Consider the following 25,078-nt stretch of genomic DNA (forward strand, 5'->3'; position numbering starts at 1 on the left):
TGAGTGACCAGCAGTTACGAAGAATGATGCTCGACCTTTTCAGTTATTATAAAATATACATATAAAAACCATTACAAATACTTAGGAGTCCTTATAACTGTAATTAAACAGTGCTATAGGCAGATTATAAAGCATTATGAAGTGTGGCTGTGTGTTGCACAAATTGCACAGCACGATTACGCACAAAGTCAATGGAAAGATGCAAAAAGACGCAAATTCACGGAGGTCGCTGGAAACACAATGCAAGTATGTTTGTAATTCATTATAGACACGGGCGACAGAGAGTGCTACGTTGTCTTATTACGAGACTGTTCGAGACTACAATTTAAACCTGCGTTCATTGACACAACACAAAACTGGCGTATTATCACCTTATAAAGTTGATATGGTGAATGAAACATTTGTCTATTTGCTCTTTCAGAAGATACGGATCATTTCTGTGTAACAGATGAACCTAAGTCAAGTGTTCACTCCCTTTAAGCTCCGTTTTCGGTCTCCACCAGCTCCTGAGGTAAATATCTGACTCCTTTGCTGCTAAATGCTCCACTATGTTCACAAGCTAGTCACCAACTGTGTCTGTCTGCTGTTTGGAGCTTCTTTTTTTTTAGCAGTGCAGCTGGAAACAGTGCTGATGAGTCCGTTGAGAGTGAACCAAAAGTCAAATTATAAAAACGTAAAAGCAAAGCTGGAGTAGGCCGCAAAACTCTGCACAGTCGGTTAATTATTCTGCAACTTTAGAGAGGACTAAACCGAATAACCACGCATAGAGAATGACTTAAACATTGATGTAACCCATTTGCATGAGGTTGTTTACATTATTTTATCCACCCCCCGGGGTGTTCGACTGTGTGTTGCTGCACATCTGCTCTGCAGCTCTGTTTGCTCGCCCTTTCCATCCTCCCCTCAGGACCAAAATAAAACTCTCTTCAGCCTCACTGAGTTATTTTGACCCTTTTCTTTTCATTCAGACTCCTTCTGTGGCTGAAGACCTTTATTTACCAAAGTCTGACATACAGATCCAATCAATACATCATCAGAGGGAGGTTTAGTTCGGATCATCTGTTATCTGTCGCATCAATACATAAAAAGAAAAAACAAAAACAATAACAGGGCAATAAAGTGTAGGCTGAGCTCAGAAGATACCACCCAGCAGGTGATTTGTCATCGCGTTATCTAACAGTTGTGACCTTTCGACGAAGGGAACTGAATTTTTCTCCATCTATGGAAAAGCTATCGGTCGCAAAGGACCATCGAGTTGCTGGTGTTTCCTCCTATAAGACGAAAGACGAACAGTTACTGCACCGAGCTTCTTCTGACAGGCAAAATGAAACAAATGAAAAATACAAAGACGGAGAGAGAAGGGGAGTGAGAGTTTGGGAACAGTAGTGGGAGCAGTAAAAATAGTTGATAGCTCTTTGGTGTTTGAATTTCATGTCAAGAGTTAGGTGGGAGGCGTTTAGTTAAGTTTAGTTTAGCATAAAGACTGGAAACAGAGGGAAACAGCTAGCCTGGCTCTGCCCAAAGGTAAACAAAATCTAATCCAAAACTTGTGAATTAATGTGTGTTATTTTCTTAATCTGTCCACAAATTGTTGCCTGTCAACCTGTGACGACAAGAAACTTGGACATCACTGCAGCTTTAGTACAGGAACTGTTTGCCAAACAATGTCCAGCTGCTCCTTTAAAGTGCGATGAAAGGCACTGTGAGATGCATCCAAAGCTACTGACGAACTTGAAATCTGAGGAACATCCGCTCTGAGGATGAAACATGTTGCATGAACACATTAAAGAAAGTGAGACTTCCATGTCTTTCTTTTTATTATGAAACAGGTGGAGGTGCCGTATAAACACAAAGTATAAAAGCGCCTGTTTTCAGAAACTGTGCCTTTAAATGAACCGTCGGGACTTCTGTACTCAGTTTGTGATGTCACAACTATAATACTGTATATATCTATCTATCTATCTATCTATCCATCCATATATATTTGGAGGTTGACTTATTTTAATTGGTCTATTTATTCAATTGGTTTTTACTGCATTGATCAAACTGAAGTATAACATTAGATGATACGAGAAAAATGATTTTCCTCTTTGCAAAAAGGAAAAAGGAGCAAAATGGACACCACTTTGTCGTGTGTGTGTGTATATATATATATATATATACGTATATATGGTGGAATGTGCCGCTATAGTGCCGTTACAGTCGTTCACCAGCTGCAATGAAAGTACAGAGATGCAAAGGGCGCAAACACGGACGACCCTGAAATACTGACCAATCAGAGCAGACTAGCGTGGGGCGATGAGATGAACATATCGTATATCTGCAATCGTAGAGTGCATCAGTGGTTGTAAGTCTTTGATGTGTTAAGTTAATGGTCTGCGACAGTGGACAGCTGCTCATCAACAGCATTTAGAGCTGACATATTTACGCATCGCCCTTTGTGAATTAAGGATTTATTTGGACCAAAGCAGAGCTGGTGATTGTTGGAACAGAGGAAAGACTAAAACGAGTTTCTTTGAGCTTTATTTTGTTTCAGTCTAGTTTGAATGAAGTGTGTTTTGTGATGCGTTAACAGCGTGATTAAGCCGGCATCTGAATTCAGAAGGTGTGCGGTTGTATTGTTATGTTTAATAAGAAAAAATAACTGTAGGAATATATCTTTCCTAAACAGTGTTTGAGTTTATTCTGCTTATTAATTAGTGAAGGCGCTGCACACACCTAAATGAATACATGGTTTAATGCCAGTTGCTGGAAAACTTTAAGATATCGCCCAACCCTAGAGCAAACTGGGCTCTTTTTCAGATGGGGGGGGTTTAAAGATACGGGCACTAAAATGTTTCAGACAGAGGGTAAACACAGGTATATTCAGACACACTGTGAGAAAAGTAATGTGTTTGAACATTAAAAGCATGTAAAAATGTTCTAGAAGAAACCCACGATGAACAGATGAACCTGTAAATGAGCACAGTGTGTCCCCTCTAAACATAAATACAGTACAGTGGGAACAGGACATGCACAGCACTAAAAAACACCAGCAGATGGCGATGACGGGCAGCAGCGAGGCCCCACGTGTGATGGCAGAGCAGCTGCTGCATATTGAATGTCAAAATCAATTCACGCCTTTTAAAGGATTAAGCTTCGCCTCCTTCACTCACAAACCTCATTACAACACACGTTCATTCAGCCGAAAGGGCGCAAACTCCTGATTTGAAACAACACACAGAGAGGGGAGGGAGCGGAGGCGTGACGACTCAAACAGTACGTGGTTGTGTAAAATAAAATCTACGAGCTCGTAACAGCTCTTTTTTTCTGAGTAATTCACGTTTCTTGCATTTACTTAATGCTACTTGACTGCAAGTTCCTCTGGGTATTGCTTCATTAATGAATGCAAATGGAAAGGCTTACTTCGGTGGTAGAGTATGAATAATGAAAGTGAGCTGGTAATGTTATGCAGCTAGTAGAATTAACCACAACCATGGGAGGGAAGGCTGCTAAGTGTAAAGGGTCAGGGATGGGTTAGAGACAGCCTCACAGACGCACCTTCACATGGATCTTGACTGGGAGAGGGATGCCCTCCTTCAGCTCCTTGGTTTTCTCGTTGAAGTCCTTGCAGAACTGCCCGATGGGGATTCCTTTCTGGATGGGAAAAAAGAGGGAAACAGACATGGAGAAATGATGGAGGATCACTTTAAAATGTATGAGAAGTCTGAGCTCTCAAACATCCAGCTCAACGTGTCACACGGCGCTGCGAGAATAAAGATTCCCGGGCTGCTGTCAGTCAATCAATCACAAAACTTCAGGTCTTATTGTATTTGCACACATGAGCGGTTCAGGGATCGGGCGAGTGTGCGTCTATGTGCATTTTCACACTTCATACTAGTTATTCTTGTTATATCCACACTGAGCTGCATCAGAGTGTGTGTGTGTGTGCGTGTGTGTGTGTGTGCAGCCTCTCTGTTGTTCCACACTGAGTGAACGTGTGCACGTGTCTGTCAGTCGAGCGATGACTGAATGCATGTTGGCGCCCAGAGCCAGAGAAACCCAGTGACGAATGAGCCTCCCATTTTCCAGCTCCTGCAAGGCCAACCAGAGCGAAGGCAAAATGGATGTCTGACATTAAGTCAACACTCGGCCAACGCTGCTCCGTCGCACCATTCCTCTTTGGCGCTGAATTCAGAGGCGAAGACTAATAAAGAATGTAATTATTACTGCTGAATTCATACTGACCTTCACCCGCCATCCCTCCCAAAGGCAACACACTGATTGCAATGTTCATTTCAGAAATGAGGAGGAAAAAAAAGACGTTTTTTAAATAAAAAAAACTCAGTTTAATGGACTCGTGAGTTTCTATTGCTCCACGCCAGAGCCCTCAGATTCTAATAATGGATCTGATGAAAAGTCAGTCATCCTGAGACATCCTCCAACTGCAGCAAGGGGAAGACATTTATTTGAGCTTAACGGAGCAGAAAGTTCTCTGAACATCATCTTTGCTAAAGGCTTCAAAAGCACCTGATGAATGCTAATCAGCTGTTGATCTATACGACCGCATCCCTTCATTTGGGTCCAAAACGATTCTCATTAGTCACCGGCGTTTCTAACATGGTAACAAACCGATTGAAATTTCAACACGCCGCACGAGTCGAGGCATGTTTTTGTTCCAGAGCTGATGGGTGATATTTGAATTACAATATGCCACTAATGAAATGAAATGCAGCTACGTCCCCCAGAGCCCTCTCCAGGCTCTCCCTTCCTCCCCTCCCATGCTTATTAATAGTAACTAATCCCATGTCAACCTCACTTCTTTCTACCAGTGCCCTTCCCTCCCTTCGCCTCCCATAAAACAACATAGCAAGGGTAAACAAACAAGGAAGGAGCACTGAAGGAAAGTCTAATTAAATATGGATTAGTATAAAGGCTGTGATGTTGCGTATGAGTCAAAGCAAACCCTCGGGCTCTGCCTTACACAATCAGCTCCCATTCCTTCCCCTCTGTTCAGCTCATGTCGGATAATGATCTCTCCCGCCGACTCAGATGGCCCTTTCATGCCACACAATACCATGAAAGGGCCTCCCTGACCAGCCGGAGATAATGCCTGATGCTTCTAAAAAGCGCTTAACATTATGCAGACAGGGGAGCGACTGTTCTAAAGATAGACAGAGGCAAAGGCTTTTACACGCCCACCCTGACCAGATGCACACAGCTAAAATAAAAGGCTTGAACAAATGTTTTTTTAAAGGCTAAAGAGTGGCAAATAAGAGGATAGAGCACGACACGCTCGGGGCTAGCAGACGCTTTGCCCTGAGCTCTGCACACAACTAAGTATGCACCAGAGACAGGTAAGCATATTTTAATTAAGCTATCCAACAGCGGTCCAGACATCTCGTCCTCTGAAGATAGCAGTGTGAGGTTTTTTTATTGGCCTCAGGCTATTTAATAGTTTAACTGCAGTAATTACAGTGATTGAACCATGTTGGTAATTGCAATCGCAGTCTTTAAATGTGGCAGAGGGCTGGCGTGCAATGAAAGCAAGGCTCAAGGTTGGTCCCTCCAACTTGCGCCTGACATTTATCAGAGAGAGAGAACTGGAACAGTAACGTTGATGCCCTGGCCAAATCTCTAACCCCAGCTCACTGCATCTGAGCATCTAATCATCCTCGAGTCCGAGCTGCTGGATAAATCCTCTCTCTTCCACCATGACTGATTAGAGCCGGGCGCTCTCCAGTATAAAATGGCCGCAGCCCATCACCCGAGGCGGGGCCTTCCACGCCGGCTATGGGCGAGGACATTCAGCCGCACATCTTCAAAGACTTCTGAGATCCTGGGCACCGGGATTAAACGCTAATCTAAGATATTTCTCGGCGCCAAATCCAGCTGCGACAGTGGTGAGTAATTGCTACATGATCCATTCAAGATCAGCTCGGCAGTCAGAGTCTTATTGCTCATAATTATGGGAGCAATTAGGCGTTTGCAATTAAAATCTGCAGAGTGTCCATTGGATTTGACCCTTCCACCATATTCTCTGCAGTCTTTTTTGACACTCCTTCCGTGTTAATGTGATTGGCTTTCAGCTTCACTAACTCTTTTTAACAAGATGTAGCACTGGTGTGGCAGAATGGTGTGTGTGTGTGTGTGTGCATGCATGGGAGGGGAGGAGAGACAGGAATGGGAAAAGAGAGAGACAGCTGAGGTGTATTAAAGTTGTCAGAATGTGGCCAGTGATCGTCGTGGTCAATATTTGAACAATAAGAAGGGGGTTTGTTCAACTGAGGTGAGCAACGGGAGAGGAGATAAGAGAAGGGAAAGGGCTGCAGGAGGTCCTCATGAATATGGGTGAGTGTGTGTGTGTGTGTATGTTTATGTATGAATACTTGAGCCTCATTTCAATCTGACAAGACCATCAGTTCAAGAGTGAATATGTGTGCATATTAAGCTGCTGGGGACTGCTGACGGCGAGGAAGTGTTCATTGTGTGTGGTCGCAGGTGTCTCTCCATCTGAGAGGAAAGGGGGAGGGAGAGGAAGAGAAAGGGAGTGCAGGAGGAGGGCAGAGAGGAAGAGATGGAGCGAGATGAGAAAGAGAGGGTGAGCAGGTCAAGAGAAGTATTGTGCTTATGGAAGCGTGGCAAACATGGAGATAAAGGACACACACGCGGGATAAGGCCTTGGGGTAGGAGGCAGGATTAATTGCCCCTGGCACACAAGGCCACCTGATGAATTGCCCCGGGCAATAGACACAGTGGCGGGCCGCGATAGGGTGGCGAAGGTGCTACAGTGGAAAGAGGCTGGTGGGAGGAGAGGTTAATTAAACCCTTCAGTGTGAAATACTCTCATTCATTACCTTCATTACCTCCTTCATTTAATCGGCTTCGCTGTGGGCATTTTATCACATTCAGCGCCATCGTAGCGTCAAACAGCTGATTAGGTTTCATGTTGAAGAGAGAGCCTAAACAGCCGGTCAGTTCGGGTCAAACAGACGCAGAGGCACACAGCAAAACGCCACTAAATAAATTGAGTTCACACTGGACGTGCATCTTACTTGATTTTCCACTCTGGAATCAGTGGATTAGAGAGTCTTAAAAGTGGAAAACGAAAACTATTTCCGAGCCCAGTCTCCAGTGAACTGCGCCGAGGCCAAAATACAACCCCGCACGAAAGAGCTGAGGAGCGCTGCTCACACGAGCATGAGCGCAGAACTGTCGGAGCAAACCAAATTCATCTTCATAACGACTACAACAACGCCACAACTTCTTGGGAGTGTTGTTGTCCGTCTGGATCTTTACTTAAAACAGAGGCAACCTTCAGGTTTCCCACCTGGCACAAGAAGAAGAAAAATTCCCTATTTGAGGTAATGGCGAAAAGCAAGCAGGCGTAGGTAGAACAAAATGGATTGCATCACGACAAAACATCCCATTTTCAACTCCATTAGGTTCCCCTCACAGTCTTGACGGTGTTGTGCTTTTTTGCCACTTCACATGATTAATCACGTGTGGAGGCTGCAGCAGAAACACAGGAGTCTGAGCTGCAGGCGGCTGAGGCCCCACGCTGGAGATGTCGGAGAATTCACAAGACACGCTGACGGGTGGAGGAGAGGCACAAAGAAAGAGAGTCAGGGGTTGGGATGAAGTCAGACTGCGACAACTCTTCGACAATGCCTGTGTTGTGTTTGCGGCGTATTCAGGGAGATAACAGGGAAATTTTGCACTCCAAAAGGTTTTATTCAAAAGGGAACTCCAGCGACTTCACACATCAAAGTCTGTTTACAGGTCTTGGGGAGGACTACTGCATATGTGAACAAAGTTGTACAAAGACTTGAGTGGCGTCCAGAGGGAGCTGCGCAAAATATGATAACTGATGTCACAGACTACATTAGCTTCCACTAGCATGACACACCCCAATATCAGACCGAACTGCTGGCAGTGGAGTTGCATCGTAGGCGGTGTAGTCTTGGACGAGGAAGAATAATGTGTTGAATAGAAAAAAGGGGCGAAATCTCAGTTTCTGCTGCACTGAGGTTTTTCCTTTGTACTGTGCATCATCGAACACTGAGTGCAAGGATGAATCAGTGCTCACGCGTTGACATGAAACTCAGACAAAGAGCCAAGAGAAGGAAGGTGGAGGTTTGCGTTCATTTTTGCCGTGTTTTGTGGAGGTCAACCCGGGTCTGATGTGGAGCATGACTCAGTGTTCACGTCTTTAGCATTCTCATACAGCCCGTGTCCTTCCAAACTTCCCCAATCATGTCTGAAGCAAGAAAGTGATGACTGCACAGTACTGGGGACAGGCTGCCTGCCTGGCTGCCCCTCGCCCTCCTCTGCTATTTTCACTGTTCTCTCCCTGTCCCTTTCCCCTGGCTCCCTCTCTGATTGTGAGCCAGTGTGCAGAATGACCTTCAACCACACCCAAGGGGAAGAAAAACAAGAAAAAAAAGAGAAAAGAGGGGAGATAGCAGCAGAATGGAGGAAAGAATGGGATAAACATGAGGAGACGGGTGACAGAGACGCAGCTGCGAGAAGAAGACGGGTGAAGAAGAACAAAAAAATACTCCATGCTGAAGTGAGGAAAATGGAAAATCTCTCTTCTCTTGGAAGCCAACGGAGCGCAAAGCTGAATCTGACAAGAAAGATGACTCTCCATCCCCTTTCCCACCAGTCTGATTAAACCTCTCACTCTGAAATGAACCCAGCACGCTGAAAGCCACAGAAACCAGGGAGTTGAGGACATGAGCTTTTGCTAAAGGTGCAGACCGCGGACGCTTTCAGATGCACATGAAGGAGCAGGACCTTGAGGAAAGACGTGACGCTACTTGAACATTCCTTAAAATCCCATCTGTGGCTGACAAAGGAACCAAAATTAAATTCTCGAATCAGGAGAGCAGACAGCTCCTCTTTTTAAAACAGTTTCCAAAAGATTAATCCTCAACCAGATCCCTCTCAGAAACTCCCAATCTTTCTGTTAAAGTGTGCAGTAAGCCGGCTGTAATGAGTTCATCTACAACAGAGTGATGATTTCCTTGTGTGACTAAGACAGTAAGTAGACAGGAGGAGGACTAATTAAAGTTGTAACATCTGCCTTCTGAGCTCTAAGTGTGTCTACGGGCTACAAGCATCTTTCGCTCCACTTCCTCCGCTCTTATTTCAAGCGAGGAAGGCTAAAAGGAGGAAGGGTAAATAAGGTATCCGCCTGCTCCCAAACAATGCTACTAATCTTCTGCAAGTGGCATCATCATGATTACAACAAACCAATGAGTATACTGTAACTGGGTGCACTCAAATATTCATAGCATTTTCCAGCTTAACTTCCACAGCTGCTGCTGGAGGAGGAGGAGGAGGAGGAGGAGGAGGAGGAGGAGGAGGAGGAGGAGGAGGAGAAACTGGGGAGGGTGGGAGGTCTGGAGTGAAGCACGTAACCTGCTTACAAATTAACACCACAGCCAAAGTCGGACAGCGTGTGTGAGTTTCTGCTCGTCCTCCTCTCGCTGTTGCACCGCTCTGCCTTCCTCTCGCAAGATCCATCTCCCCGGTCTGCGGTCTCCACTTAAAACGATTGCGCGTCGCTGCTGCTGCTGCTGCTGCTGCTGCTGCTGCTCCACTTCTGACCGACTTCCCCCGGCTGCTCCGCACAGCCGGAGCCCGCCCGAGCAGCAGCAGCGAGCCCCCCGCACGGCTCTCTGCTCCCCGCTGCCGACGCCGGCGGACCCTGACGCTGCAGGAGGTGACCGATCCAGATTCACATCGAGCCTCTGCAACAACCAACAGACATCGGCCATGATCTGCGCGGAGGGGAGATCTTCATAAGTACGAACCGGGTTTTTTGTTTTTTTGTTGTTCCTACAAACTCGGGTGGTGCTCGGTGTGGCAGTGGCGATGACTTTCCCCTCTAACAGCCTCCAGATTCGCCTTCTCCTGCAGCCTGGCTCTGCACACACACCCGGACTGTAAAAGGACAGGACTTTATCACCGAGCCCGGCTCTCATCATCGACAATAAGAGAGACTTTATATTGGTGAAAGACTGCGCTTCTACTTGGAAGAAAAGGAGCACATCGCAGGAGGATCGAGCCCAAGTGCAAGACGAATGGTTTGGGTAACTAAAGCTTCACTTTACTAGCAGCCATGCACGGATAAAGCCCACAGTACCTGCTGTTAATAGGGCAGTTATGAAACAGGTGTTGCAGAGAAGCGGTTTCACAGAGATTGTTAAATTGCCAGAGGATGCGAGGCGGCGCAGCGCATGTTGGGGCAATAATAACCGTATGTGCAAGAGAAAAAAAACAAATGTGATAACTAAGAAGAGAGAGAAAGCAACAAAAAGCCCTTCAGGCAACACTTGGGCTGCTACCTCACAAATCAACAGATGTTTCAGTCATGTGGCTTTAAGTCTGGAGAGGGGATTTATTCAGCAGTGCACTATCAGGGCTTGCACACCGCCTGGCTCTCTATTAATTAATTAGTTTGCACATAATGGCATGGATGTCGTCCTGATGCCCTTGGTGCTCCACCTGTAATAACTTAGGGAGGATCTGGGCTTTGATGTGATTTGGAGCTCTGCAGGGGGGGAGGCTGTTTGTAGAGATAAACTAAAATAAAAAAAGCTGTGGGGGTAGACAAGTTAATCTCGGCCGTACACGGGTTTCCATCCACCTGGGAAAATCATCCAGTAATATAGAAAACAAATGCAGGAGGCAACCCCACCCATCGCTTTATCTCTGTCAGTGTGTGTTGGTGCAGATGGACCATGTGGTGTCACACAAGCTCACAGCCACGAAAACATGGGTGGGAAATTGATTTTCAGTACAGAACAGAACTCATAAAAAATGAATACATCTTTCACTTGCACACTATTATATTCCATTACTCATGCGTACAGCAAAATAGGTTGCATCACCTTGTCAACGGCGGTGTCACTTCGCAGACAGGGGAATGATGAATTTGGTCATTATTGATGAGCGAAGTGGACACGCAGGCTGTCATCCAAGTCCCTCCATCAGGGCAGAATAAATTACAAGCCCCTGACAAGGGAGTCAGAAAACGCAAACAGAGGCTGACAGGGAGATTTCCAGGGTGAAATTTAGGGCTCAGGTGGCATATCTTAAGAGGCACGACCTCGAGAGAAGACGCCGGCTGCAAAGGCGCCTCTAAAACTTCTCCACCTCCCTCTCCCTGCAGATCGGGTTCCCCGAGAAGGAAAAACAAAATTTAAATTCCAATATCCTCTCAAATCGGCGGCTCCGGTGAAATTCATTCAATTTCAGGAGGGGAATGGTAATCAAGTTGCAGTAAGCGATGAGACAAAAGGCTCCAAACACAATCAGATATTACGAATGCTGGCGTGATCCACGCCTGTCCTCCCACCACCACGCCTCCGAGGGGATTAATGAGTCGAGATCGTTTCTTTCCTTGTCTCTTTGAATCATCTGTTTCAGAACAAACTCTAATGTCTGTGATATTTCAATAGCTCCAGTGATGAATCCATCCGGATTCATCCAGGCCGAGCTGGCACATGAAACCACATGCCTTCATACAAGTGGGTGGAAGTCACTTCCTATCTGCATTTGAGTCTTTTCCTCTTCATCATTTTCACCCCCCTCTCCTCTGGCGCTTCTTTATGAACCATTAACATCACGCAGTAACACTTTATTGGGCATGTAGACAGCCAAGAGGCCTATTAATCTTTCACTTGCAGTCATGTGCTCATTCTCCATCTCCATACAGACATGCACAATCTCAAACCCCCTTTCTTTCCCTCAGTGATCCTCAGTGCTCCTCAATGATTCAGACAGCAGCGAGGAGATGGCACAGCTCCTGTTAGTCTTATACGGAGGGAAGCGATGCGTCTTCTATCGGCAGGATATCAATACACACTTTTCACTGGCAGAATTTTCTCACAGGCCGCAATCACGCTGGCAATCTCTCGCTCGATCACGCTGAACTGTTGCCATTACGACACATCTGAGCTGCCAGTGATTTTATATTATAATGCCATCGATCCAGTCGAGGGGTTGACACCCCTGAGCGGTGCTGAGCAGATAACAGACAGTCCACTGGTCTGTGCTGTGCTTTTCTGCTAAATACGATAAAGAGATGTCATTTTGATTACACTGGAAAGTCGATGATCGTTCCTCACGCTGTGTCAATACTGGAGTTTATACTGTCCAGATATGAGCGGCAATAAAAGAAATTAACCCCCATGCTCAGCCAAATTAGCATTGTCTGCATGCTCTCACACAGACGCACACAGTGTTTATACAGCAACATAAATCAAACACATCTCCAAACAAATAGCGGGTTATCAATATTCATCTCAAATGAGAGGGGAATTTGCCAAGATTAAAAGATTGCAGCATGGTGTGAAAATAAACATGGAAGACTATAGAGGCAAAGAAAAGGCTTTGACGGGGCACCTTAGCTGCGCCCGAACACAATTAATTAATAATGAATAAGATGAGTACTGAGAAGTGAACAGACACAACAACAAAACACAGAAAAAAGAAACTCGGGGAAAGTCAAAGAATCAAAAGACGACATGTTGGGACCTTTATGGAAAATGAATGCCATTTAATTCAAAGAGCTGCAGAGTTGCACAAAAAAATAACAACCCCAATTTAACAGGCTTCTCAGCTTGAGCAGACAGATGTATCTTTGGCTAAAGATAAAGTCGGCTCGCTGCTTACTCTGCACCCAATGTCTTTAACCATAGCAACAAACATAAAGCTATCTATCATTTGGTTCTGAATTAGTGCTGGAAAAACAAACATGTTATCTTCCAAATGTGTCAGTTTTTACTGAGGACAGAAGGCACTGTGTGGAGCGATGTGAGCACTTCTGACGATGTAACAGATTTACCACCGTGTGTGTGTGTGTGTGTGTGTGTGTGTGTGTGTGTGTGTGTGTCTCTCTCTCTCTCTCAGGCATGGTGCCCACGCCCCAGGTGTGCGTATCAACCCTGGTCACAGTGAGCACGATGGCAGTGGTGGACCTGTACCTGCTGGAGCAGAGCATGCTGGGGGCTCGTGGACCTCCAGGACCAAGCGTGTGGCAGTGTGCGGCAGTGTTGTTGGGTGACGTTGGCTTCCTGCTCGCACTGCGCTTTGTGTCGGCCGGCGTGGTGTCAGAGGCGCGGTCGCCACGTCGCGGTTTTGCCAACGCCCTCTGGTTCCTGTTCCTGTCCCTGCTCCAGCTCAAGCTCTTCTTCGTCTGCCATAACTACAGGCAGGAGCGCCGTCCGCCCGACCCGCTGGCCAGGAAGACCCTGACGCTGCTGCTGTCCATCTGCCTGCCCTCCCTGTTTCTGATACTGACGGGAGCTGACCACATGACGCCGCAGCGCAGGAAGCAGGAGGTGCGGGGCCGGCTCCTGTGGGTGGTGGTGGACCTGCTGGATGTGCTGGACCTGCAGGCGGGGCTGTGGGAAGCCCACGGCGGGGCTGCAGCGGGGACCGGAGGTGCAGTTGAGCAGAGATTGCCCATTTGGGCCGAGGGCCTGGTCTTCTTTTACTGCTACGCCCTCCTGCTGCTGCTGCCCTGTGTGGCTCTCACAGAGCTGGGGGCCACCGGCCTGCCAGGACAGAGGGGACCCCGTAAAGAGGCTTTGTACCCTTGGCTCAGCTTGATCACTATCAATATCTTCACCCTGGCCCTGAGGGGCACAGGTATGCTGTGGTACAGGGACTCCCGTGTGTCCACTGTGTTCCTGGGGAAGAACCTGCTGGCTCTGGCTGTGAAGCTGAGCTCAGCCTGGGAAAGATACAAGCAGGAGCGCAGCGCTGCAGGACCGGGCACTGTGGCGGGAGCAGAACCGGCAGACTCGACCCTGCCAAGCCAGAGCTCAGAGCAGGGAGAGGGCCAGACCCAGGGGAAAGAACCTCCCTCGCATTATCATACACTGTCTCGCTCCCAAAGCCACACTCTCTCCCATGTCAGCATGGAGCCCGCAGAGACGCCCTTAGGACCCTCTTTCATCTCCCATGAACTCTAGAGAGCCACTCGCACATGCACGCATGCATAAAAGCATGTGATCACACCCACACTTCAAACTCTGACCAGCAGAGCCAGTATCACATCCAGACAGATAACTCGTATTGGATTTCAGTACAACAGTGATGGGTATAATGCCGAGCTGTGGAAATGCATTTGGCAAGCTTGGCTTTCTGCACATTTTGTTGTGCTAAGAATAACTCAAAATGCATTGCTGGGATTTGTGGGAGTGTATTTTTTAAATTGAACACTGTGAACACATCTATCAGCCTGTAAAGAATAGTCCAGAAATGTATGTTGAAGTCTAGTGGTGCTTATTCCCTTCTTTAATTAAGACATCTGTTTTAATTCTGATTTATTGCGTATACAGTATCTCATCTGTGGTCTACTTCTTTGTTCAGTTTGAGTTCAGGTCATGTGGATTGTTGGAAAAATTAGAACAACACTCTTCTGCCGTGAGATGCCAAAATACAGTCTGTGACCTTTACTGTAGTTGTTTTCCCTGTCACATTACAGGGACCTTTCACAGAGAAGAGTTTAATAGAGGGGAGTGAGGATTTATTCCCCCTTCAGAACCACAGAACCATGATTCAAAAGTCTCCTTATTTGAATAGATTTTAGAGGCCTGAAGGTAAAGCTATCCAGTTTTTCACAATAAAAGGTAAGAGAATAAAATAAACATTAAATAAAATGTGTAGCAGATGTTTTTTATCTCTATGATCTCCCAGGTTTACGGTCTCTTACAACAAGGGTGGGCAACGGATTTTTATCCAAACCAAAAAAGACAACATCACTTGTTTGTCGTCTGGCAGGAAATATCTGAAAATCGCTTACTTTGTTGTTCATTCGGAGTGAAAACGTGCCGACTCATGGCCTACAGTCCTTGCCAAACTGTTTCTGCCGTCACGACATCTCTTTATTCGTGTTTAAATGCAGAATTTGAGCTGGAGATGATTTTTAGAGATGCACACTGTACCGTCACATTTATTTTAGGACAACTTCTGCCGTTTATGTTAAAACCCTCCTGCAGAGATTTTAAAACAACAAAAATATGCATAACTCCAGGCGCCAACTATTTACGAAAGAAGACACTGTTTCCATAAATAAACGTTTCCATGCTAGGGCTTAAAGAGGAGCGTTTTGCATAATCTTAATCCTACTGCAACACAAACTACAGAACAGGCCCATTTAACTATATTTACAAAGACAATACCAATGTAAGTAATCCCTTTGCCATTTCAGAACACATTTAAAATCCATGTTTTGCCGTCGTCAGTACTTGTCTCAAAGTCTCCATCAGACATTTTCAAATACAAGAGGAAAAAAAAGTGACCAGCCACCCTCCTGCCCCTCAAATCTGTTTTTTTTAACCTTTAGATGAATGTGTTAACTTTTTGATTATGAAGCCTTTCATGCACTTATTTGTAAACATGATGGGATTATGGGTCAGCAGGTGAAGAGGATGCACTGCACAACCAAGTGCTTTGTGTCCTCACGGAGCGACGGGCCACTGCGTCTTGACGAGGCGTACACATTGTGACGTGTACGCGCGCGTGTGTGTGTAACTTGGACATATGCCACATGTACGCTGTGAAGTTATTCCATAGCTCATGTCAGCTACACCTCCAGGACAGAGTGCAAACTAATAAAGCATTTCATACCCGCCTAGTGTTGACAGTTCATTGGCTATTATGTAGGTGCATTATTGGCAGCCTGTCACCCACATACAGGGGAAGAACAGGAGGAGTCGGTGCAAGTTATCCAATAACTGACTTATATTTTCAAAAGCTCCACTTTTTAAAGTCAATCAGCTTTTACTTTTACAGAAAATTGCATGTTTTTCTCCTGAAGGCGGTGAAGTGAATGGCCGGGTCTCCCACACACACACACATATATATTCAGCTGGAGAAGCGTGCTCTTCGCTTCACGGTGCAGCACGCTGACAAAAGCCTGTCATTTGTCACAATTACGCCGGCGGCCCCATCAGCTTGGATCCTCTCGCTGGAATCCTTGAGTGTGCGGTCATGTTGTCTGCCTTTTAACGTTGAAAGAGAGATGGGGTGTGTCTGTCAAGAGTCGTAGTAAGTGTGTGATGTTTTTAGAGTGAACTCTTTGCTCACAGCTGTTGTGAATGCACCCGCCGGCCTCTCCTCTGAGCTGAAATGGTCCTTTTAATTGAAACGGAGGCTATTTGTCAAAATACAAGCTTTTATTCTCAGTGCTTTATGCTTGATTTATTGTGTGTATTAACAAGATGTATTAAGACTAATGTGCACACACAAGAAAAGCATTCAAAGTTTCAGTGGGGAATTTCTCTGCGGTTCAGAGACCTCAAACCAAAAACCACAGTGGGATAACCAGTGTAGCAGACAGCATCCAGCTCTTTCTTTCATCTCCGCCTCCTTCCATCACTACATTTCAAACATACGCATTCTGGATGCACTCCCTGTTGGGCAACTTCTCCTGTTTCTATTATACTAAAAGCAGGGACTGCATAGGCAGCAGCCTCTGCAAATGACTAGCTCTTGAAATTTGTTACACCTGTTAAGCTCGAGATACAATGCTCAGCATTTTCTCTCGGCTCCCATTGACTCCCATAACCTGCTCCTGAAGAAAAGTGCATGAGCCGCTCTCCTGTTTTCCTTCTTCTTTTGCCGCTCTCTCCGGCGCTCTCTATTCTTTCCCACTATTCCCCTGTGCTAATTTCACTCCGGCCTTTAATTATTCTCCTGTACCAAAGCTGTCGGTTTCCCTTTTTTGCCTCCTGTTCCTTCGTTTATTTCCCTCGTTTGTTTAAATTTGCCCCGCAGCCGACAGGCAGCCTACCTCTCTGCACTTCGCCTGTCAAGGGTGGTTAGTCAGAGACGAAGTAAAAAAAAAACGAGAAGGAGAGGCTGGCTAAGATTAAAGGGCCGGAGCCACTGCCTAAAGCAGAGCAGCTGCCGGCTGCCATTTATTTACCGTTACACACAATGTGAGCGTGATGAAGCACGGGAGCCCAGAGAGACAAACGCACACAACACGCTGCCCTGACAACGATAACATCCCAAGCAGTCCAAAAAGGGAGGCACTTTGAGAAAAACATATGGCTCTGTTTTGCTCTGTTGAACACTTGGTTACATCCCATCTCACCTCATTACCCCTGACACAGCGACAGCTACAGTATGCCTACGAGCTCACAGACACACCTTCTGGCAGAAAGAGCCACATTTAACAGACAGACGTCTAAATCATTCATCAGCACTACAGGCTTTGGGGAGAACTTCAAAGTATATTCTAGGAGAAAGAAATGATGCAAGAGACTCTTATGACATTCGTTGCAATGCTAAAGACAGATCAGATGCATAGGAACACTGGTTTCAGGTGACATCCGGCTGAAATAGGTGATAAGTGCTGGTCAATTTACCGAATGTTCAAATAACATTTAGTGGAATCATTAACTACTTTGATCATTATTCAAACCCAATGCGTCTGGTTCAAGCATCTCATACACGAGAAGCTTTTTGCAGTTTCATATCAGGTGTTCAACAGGTTTATGAAGGAGTCTTTAAACTGTACCGACTGTACTGAATCCCTGTTGTCGCTGACTGGATCAGTAGCTTTTAGCAGCGGAGCTCCTTCACAGTGACAGAGAGCGCCGCTGTCAGCTCTGCAGTGATTCGCATTACTTCCTCTTTAAAAGTCTATTAGAAGACAGCGTAAGCCGCAGAAACGATCATAATCTGAGAACTCTGTCGTTAATAATGGGCTGCTGAGCTATTAACTTTATGTACAGTGCTGGTTTTGTGCCGAACCGAGTGTGACAGCTTGAACTGGCAACAGACTGAAGGTACCGGCGGTATGAAAGGTGACTCACTCCCTGACGGGCTGAAGTTCATTTGAGCTGAGCTGAAGGGGAAAAGGGAACTAACTACAAAGTCAGTGACTGAATATTTGAACTAAACAATAATGTGATTAAGAAATGAGATTTACAACTATTTCGTAAATTAATGGAAGTAGTCTTTAGATCTTTTACTTCACCAAAAGTTTTAATACCAAAGAGTACAAACGACGGTCGGCTTTGCTCGGATAGTTTATAGTCCAACTCCATATTTGTTTTCTTCTTTTCACCTCTAAGCTGAGTTCATGAAATCAAAAACAACAATAACGAAAGCCTCAAATGTAAAAGTCAAAAGAAAACAAAAGACAAATGTTTCAAACAGAAACATAAAGCTGAATTTGTTCTTTGAGGTCGTCTACACAAATATGGAAAGGGATCATTTCTTCTCGCCCACAGGCAGAGAACACAGGTTTTTGAACACACTTTCTAAAAAACTGTAGATTTTTTCGAAACTCTGGTAACCGTGAGGACAACAATGACATCTCTTCGAGTTGCATATGCCCACTGTTCCTACTGTATGTCTAATGAGCAAGCGCCACAAACAATGTCTACCAGTAAGCTCCACATCGCCGCCTGTCCACGCATCATCAGTCATTTTTCGGTTTCACCATTAGCACCTTGGGCTGTGAACCAGAAAATGTTCAACAAATAGGTATCAAATATGTATAAATGAAGTTAACAAGAGAAGTGCAGTCAGTCGAGTGCAGATCAGCGGCAGGTGTGCCTCCCTCTCCCCTCCCAAACTAAGAAGAGTCAGTCGATCCCAGCTCTGTTAAAGCTGAAGTTGGTAACTTTATTTTCATATTTGCTGAAACTGTCACTACATCCTGACAGCGCAATGAAACTCCAGCTCTACCTTCTGTTCTCTATGTGCTCCTAATAGCATCTGCTAGTTTCCACTGCGCCGAAGTCACTGATGGCGCTTTTCAGCTGATAGGGAACTGGTTCTGTTCAGAATGATTTGAACCAAGGGTGTAACTGTCTGGCGTACCAGCCCGCATTTCCACAAGTTTTGCATAGAACCATTGTAATCAAGGATGCGAGAGGTCGTTGCACAATGCACACCACTGTCACGGTTGAACCAAAAAACAGCTATTTTCCAGTTGCAACCAAGCCCCAACCACAGCAATTTCCTGGTTTATCCAATAAGTAAGTGCCAAAAACTGCAGTTCTTCGAGTGTCCACTAGGGGCATGTTTCATAATAGAGCAGTTTCTCATTGACGTATCTCCCTCCCCCCAACGTCACATACATGCCCTTTTTTTGGTCAGAGGAAATGCAGCGACTCCCGTAGGCGAGTACGAGTGAATGGACTTCAACACTACGTCCATGTTTTATAGTCAATGGTTGCAACTAACTTTTCAGGTTCTCAAACAAATTATTTTTTGTGGTGCTTGAACAGAATCTGCTCCCGTGGTTGCTCTGAACTCCGATCAAACTGTGAAACCAGGCAGCGCGGATTAAACATGAATCCCTATTCTGTTACTGTACGGCATATTTCTTGCAGAAACATATTTTAGTGTACAGTTCAGCCGATATTCCTGTTGTTGCCTGTTATCTTGAGCTGCCATAGATTTCAGTTTCTTCAAGAATGATCAAATTCCAACCGGAGCGTCTATGAGTAAGGAAACACAAAAATACCACACGCCTCCTGATCAGCACTCATGTCACTTTGACAGGTTTTATAGAATGTGAGAGACATGGAGGGTTGTTCAGAAATGTATGATTGCTATGTTTTGTATGCTATAGGGAGCTGCCATTAAAAATATCCCCCCTGTCTGTCAAGTGATGCGGTTCTGCTATAAATAACACAATGTTTTTTTTAGTTGTGGTGTCACGACTGTGCTACAAAGTGAAAATCTCAATAAACTTTCACGTTGAGAGTTGAGTGACAGTCAGAGCCCGTTTCTTAATTCTCAGCTTCAGAGGATCAGAGGGTCTCCCAGTGTAGCTGTGAGCTGAAGATTTAGCTGAGCCTTAAATGTGATCAGCAAAAATCTTAAAATCAATTATACATATAAGTGGTAAACAGTGCAGCGGAGATGGTAAAATTGGGTTATTACGGCCCTTTCACTTGGCAGCGGTTAAAGCCCTGGCTGCCGTATTTTTCAGAGGGAATAAAAGATGGTGAAATGGGATGAGATTAAAGCATAGCTCCTCTTCCTTATTGCCGGATAAAAAATGAATGTTTCCAGACTGTAAGAAAAGAAAAGAATAGTCTAACTGCTTACTGCACAATACCTCACTCTCAAACATCAAACGTTCTGACCTCCACAAGACTTTTGAGAACAAGAAATCTTAAACTTGTGTTCGTATTTTATTTTAAATGACCTCATTAATTTGTTTCCGTCCACTTAAAGTTGTACTTCATGAGTGTTGTGTGTGAAAGATTGACACACACAGACGTTTTACTTCAGAACATACAGTGACTTTTTACTTCATCCTCACGTCTAGATCAACACTAATAATCACAGTCTCTTAATGGTCCCTTAACCCCTATTTAGCAACATACAGCAAACCCCATGTATCACAGTGTTACCACGTTATTAGAACATACCAATAAGACTTGATTTTGGTCAATATTAACCTGGCTCTCGTCAGATGAATTTTGTTCTGCCTAGCTCCACTCATCCATCTGGGATCGCTCCGTAGGAGAGGTTGGGCCTTATCAAAAATCCATGCGTATGATTGGATAAACCACTTGTCCGTCATCTTAACTGACTACTACTTCAACCACTCACATCGAAACCAACCCGAGCGACGCAGGGAACTGTGCTAGACGCTAGATTGGACAACACAGATGAAACAGCCGCATCAATGCTGACCCCTGCTTCCTCGATGCGCGCCGCCATTGTTGTCTGAATCACAACAGTCACTTATCCGCTCCGTCAAATCTATAAATATCCCGCCGGGGGTCCTGATTGGTTGGCCATTTTTCCCTGGACCCCAAATCCCACTCCTATGGAGAGCGAGTGGAGCTAGGTGGAACGAAATTCATCTGGTGAGAGTCAGGTTAGGTCAATAAGAGTGTTGACTTTTTTATTAGATTTTTTGCTCTTTTGTCAACTTTGACACACATTCACCTCTCTACCTCCAGTCCGTCCCCATATGTTACCCTCTGAAATCCGAACACACACACATTCCTATTACACTCCTGCCCTTACTACAAGCCTGACACAGTTCCAGATTTTCGATTACAAGCGAACGCAGCATTACCGTTGGTGACGAGATCCACCAGCAGACCAACCACTGTCAGCAGCGTCACTAACATGGCGGCTTATCTACATCTAGCCTGCGAATGTCGCCACAGACACCCAGATTTGAATACTCGAGTAGTAGTGCTTGCATTAGTGGGTTATGTGATCATTTAAAAGTGGCCATTGTTCTCTTAAAGACAATTAAATAGATGAAAATCTAATGGAGCCCATCTTTAAGAGCAGTGGAAACAAGCTGTAAACTCACTTCTGACACGTTATCACCTTTAAAGTTGATAAGCAGTTGCCTTTTCACACATCCAGCAGTTACGGAGCAACACTATCATTCACCTGGTGAATCCAAGTCCAGTATGCACTCCTTTTTAGCTCTGTTTTTTTTACATCTCCTGAAGGAAATACCTCGGCCTTTAGCTGCTTAATGCTCCTCTATGTCATTCAGCTCGTCTCTAACTGTGTCTGTCTGCAGTTTGGGGATGTACAGTCGGTTTTTACAGCATTTTTTACAACGCTATAGGAACGGCAGTTTTATTGATGCAGCACATTTCATTACATGTAAACTCAAAGTGCTTCACATTGAATTTCAATGATTGAAAGACAAAATATAAGCATAAACATAAGTACTAACATAAATGACGTGAGTAAAATAAAGAAAGTCTGACCACACACACACACACACGCACACACACTAATGAACCAGCAGCCTGGGAGAAAGGTTTGAGTTTGCAGTTTTTCCATCAGGCAGCTTGTTCCAGAAAGCAGGATCACAGTAACTGAAGGCAGCCTCAACGGACCTGGATCTAATTCTGGGTACGGCGCGAAGACCTCTGCCTGATGACCTGAGAGGCCCGAGTGGATTATAATCAGTGAGCAAGTGAGAAATGTACTGAGGAGCCAAACCATTAGTGCTTCATAGAGTATTATCAGGGTTTTGAAGGTGATTCTGTATTGTAGTTGGAGCCAATTAAGTTGTTTCAGTACCAGCTTAATATATTCATATCTACATGTACGTGTGCAGACTCTGGCTGTTGCTTCTATAATGAGAAGGAGCTGTCCTCCTGATTGTTTGGATAATCCTGCAAACAGAGGGTTACACTAGTTAAACCTGCTGGAGATGAATGCATGAACAGCTGCTGACCGGACACCTAAACAGCGAGCCTCATGCAAGAACTCCTGGAAACAGATTCGTTATTAAGCAGCTTGAAAAAGTAATTTTGAAGATCTTGCGGCATTCAGCAATCTTCTTGAATTTAGGATTTACTTTCAGGTACGAACACATTTCTTACGATCAGTCCAGACCTATCTAAGAGTCGTACAGTGTGTTCAGGGTTGGGCATTGAGAACCGTTTCGATAGCGGCCAACCGGGCACCGTACTTCCAGGCGCTAGCTGTGTTGCAGCGATGGAGCACAGTAAGCGGCGTTCAGAAGTCTGACTTCATTTTACGTTGCCAAATCCTCTGTCGGGTTGTTGTAGTGACCCGCAGCCTTAATGTGGAAGGAGCCACCCACCCACCACAGCTCCGTGACTAATTACGCGCACACAAAGACGTTTATCTTCATTAAATGTCCTGTAAACACCAGCAGTCGGCTACAGTTGAAGCACACAGACCCCCACACACACCAGAGAGCTCGGTTATAACGTGACTCCGACAGAAGTGCCTCCACGTCTCCGACATGCACAGGCTGCAGAGTTTCAGGGGAATTCATAAATCAGCAGCTAATTACTGGTAATTGCTCCAAACAAGGATCGAAATGATGCCCAACCCTAAGTGTGTACGTCTGCTGTTCAATACAGTTTTTTTCCAGTAGATTGTATATTTCTTTACTTTGCAGCAATTTTGAAAATCCTATATAAATGACATTTACATAAATGTTGACATTATCCTGTTTGACTTATTATATAAGTCTAAATTAATTCCCTGCTGCCTAATGAGATCGTCATTATTTTTAAATTGGCCTTTGATGATGTTTTATAATGCTTGAATATCACTATGAACATCTCAAACTGCAAAACGTCTTAAAATATTCAACCCCACCCTGTTACAGTCATCGATCCCCATGCTGTGGCGAGACGTTTAAAAAAAAGCCACTCGGATCACCTCTACTTCATTTCAGTATCAGCACGACCCTCAGGTGACACAGCGTTTATTTTTTACATTAACTCCGCTGCTTACGCCGTTAAAATGATTGACTTTCCTTAATGGATCTTCAAAAGCAGAACTTTAACAGGACGAGGCAGGAGGCGGAGGCTCGTACGGTAATACTGTGGCGTAACTTATCTCATCTCATCTCCTCTTTAACCTCTTATCTGGGGTCGGGTCGTGGCGGCAGCAGCTTTAGCAGGGGACCCCAAACTTTTCTTTCAAGGGCCACATTTACCAGCTCTAACTGGGGGATCCTGAGGCGTTCCCAGGCCAGTGTGGAGATCTAATCTCTCGACCTAGTCCTGGGTCTTCCCCGAAGCCTCCTCCCAGCTGGACGTGCCTTGAACACCTCCCTAGGGAGGCGCCCAGGGTTCATCCTTACTAGATGCCCAAACCACCTCAACTGGCTCCTTTCAACGCAAAGGAGCAGCGGCTCTACTCCGAGTTCCTCACGGATGCTGAACTTCTCACCTTATCTCTAAGGGAGACTCCAGCCACCCTCCTGAGACAACACATTTCGGCCGCTTGTACCCGCGACCTCGTTCTTACGGTCATGACTCGAATCATGACCATAGGGGAGGGTAGGAACGAAGATTGACCGGTAGATCGAGAGCTTTGTCTTCCAGCTCAGCTCTCTTTTCGTCACAACGGTGCGGTAGAGCGACTGCAACACCGCCCCCGCTGCTCCGATTCTCCGGCCAAACTCACGCTCCATCGTCCCCTCACTGGTGAACATGATCTCAGAGGTACTTGAACTCCTGGTAAAGGCGTGAAGGCATAACTTATGCTAATTTAGAATTATTGTGAACACGCCCTCATTTATGCACAGGTGGCATTCATCATTCATCATCATCAACGTTTACACAGTTATCTGAAGTTAGAATCTGCCAAACTCATACTGTACAAAAAAAAAGAAAGTTATAAGACAACGAAAAAGTTCTTGCATGACGCCCAATGAGTTGAAAGACGTCCAAATGAAATGACACGTTTGGACTACACATTGTAGCTTTAATGATTAAAACTATATCAATGGATAAACCATTTGAGGGAGGTATTTGTGAGAGATGAAACAATTAGTCAATTGTCATTTTTCCAAGTGAAAAACGCCCTCGTGGTGTTTCCTGATTCTCAAATGTGAGGAACCGCTGCCGTTCTGTTTCATCTCCTTCTAAACTGAATAATTCTGGTTTCTGGCTGTTTTTTTATTTTATTTGAAGTAATAAAACGAAGAATGAATTAGTTAATCTATAAAAATAATCATCAAATTACTCATTAAAAGGACATGTTTTAGCCCCGATATGTGAACGCAATGGTACAAATGATAAACGGATGTGCGGAGCAACACAGAGAATAGAGAAATGTGTTTGAAAGGAGTTAAAACTACTGCTTTTTTAGCACTAAATCTAAATCTAAGTCTGACAGGGAGCTCAGATTTCTCCAGTAATGAACTGATTTTCTGTTGTAGTTTATTCTGTGCAGCTGGTGACAGCAGACGATATCACTGTGAACAAAAGCATAGAGGAATGACACCGTTACACCCGATGTCAGATAAGAGAAACATGATGTTTTCACATCATTTAACTCCTCTCTGACATTTAAACATTTGCTTTTTCCTGACATTATTAATCGCGTGGAGCTGTTCTCTGCCAGTTTTCGCTCACTTTTCCATTTCTCCTCTCTCCGAATGTCGCCCTTTAGTCACAGAGATGGATTAACTTTGAGAATTGATCTGGTTTCCAACAGCATTCAGGGCTGATGAGCACCGTCCATTACAGAGTCTAACTGGATCATTTATATGTACAGAACGAGCCATAGGGTGGCTTTCATTCAATCTAGCAAAGGACAATCAAAGTTAAACAGCTGAGTGGCCATT

General features: G+C 45.0%; 2 protein-coding genes across 2 annotated transcripts in view; one reads left to right on the forward strand and one right to left on the reverse strand.

Moving 5' to 3' along the window:
* The window catches only part of mrpl11 (mitochondrial ribosomal protein L11), a 51,906-nt gene that overhangs the window by 8,571 nt on the left and 18,257 nt on the right, over nt 1–25,078 (reverse strand). Inside the window, exon 4 of the mRNA XM_083914736.1 lies at nt 3,541–3,636. Within this exon, the coding sequence (XP_083770862.1) occupies nt 3,541–3,636 (96 nt within the window). The remainder of the gene's footprint in view (nt 1–3,540; nt 3,637–25,078) is intronic.
* On the forward strand, nt 12,906–13,970 carry tmem265 (transmembrane protein 265; the record flags this gene model as incomplete). The annotated part of the gene is made up of 1 exon (XM_083914732.1): nt 12,906–13,970. The coding sequence occupies one exon, from the start codon at nt 12,906–12,908 to the stop codon at nt 13,968–13,970; it is 1,065 nt and encodes a 354-aa protein (XP_083770858.1).

Source organism: Echiichthys vipera, assembly GCF_963691815.1.
Source record: "Echiichthys vipera genome assembly, chromosome: 6".
In the NCBI taxonomy this organism is placed as follows: domain Eukaryota; kingdom Metazoa; phylum Chordata; class Actinopteri; order Perciformes; family Trachinidae; genus Echiichthys; species Echiichthys vipera.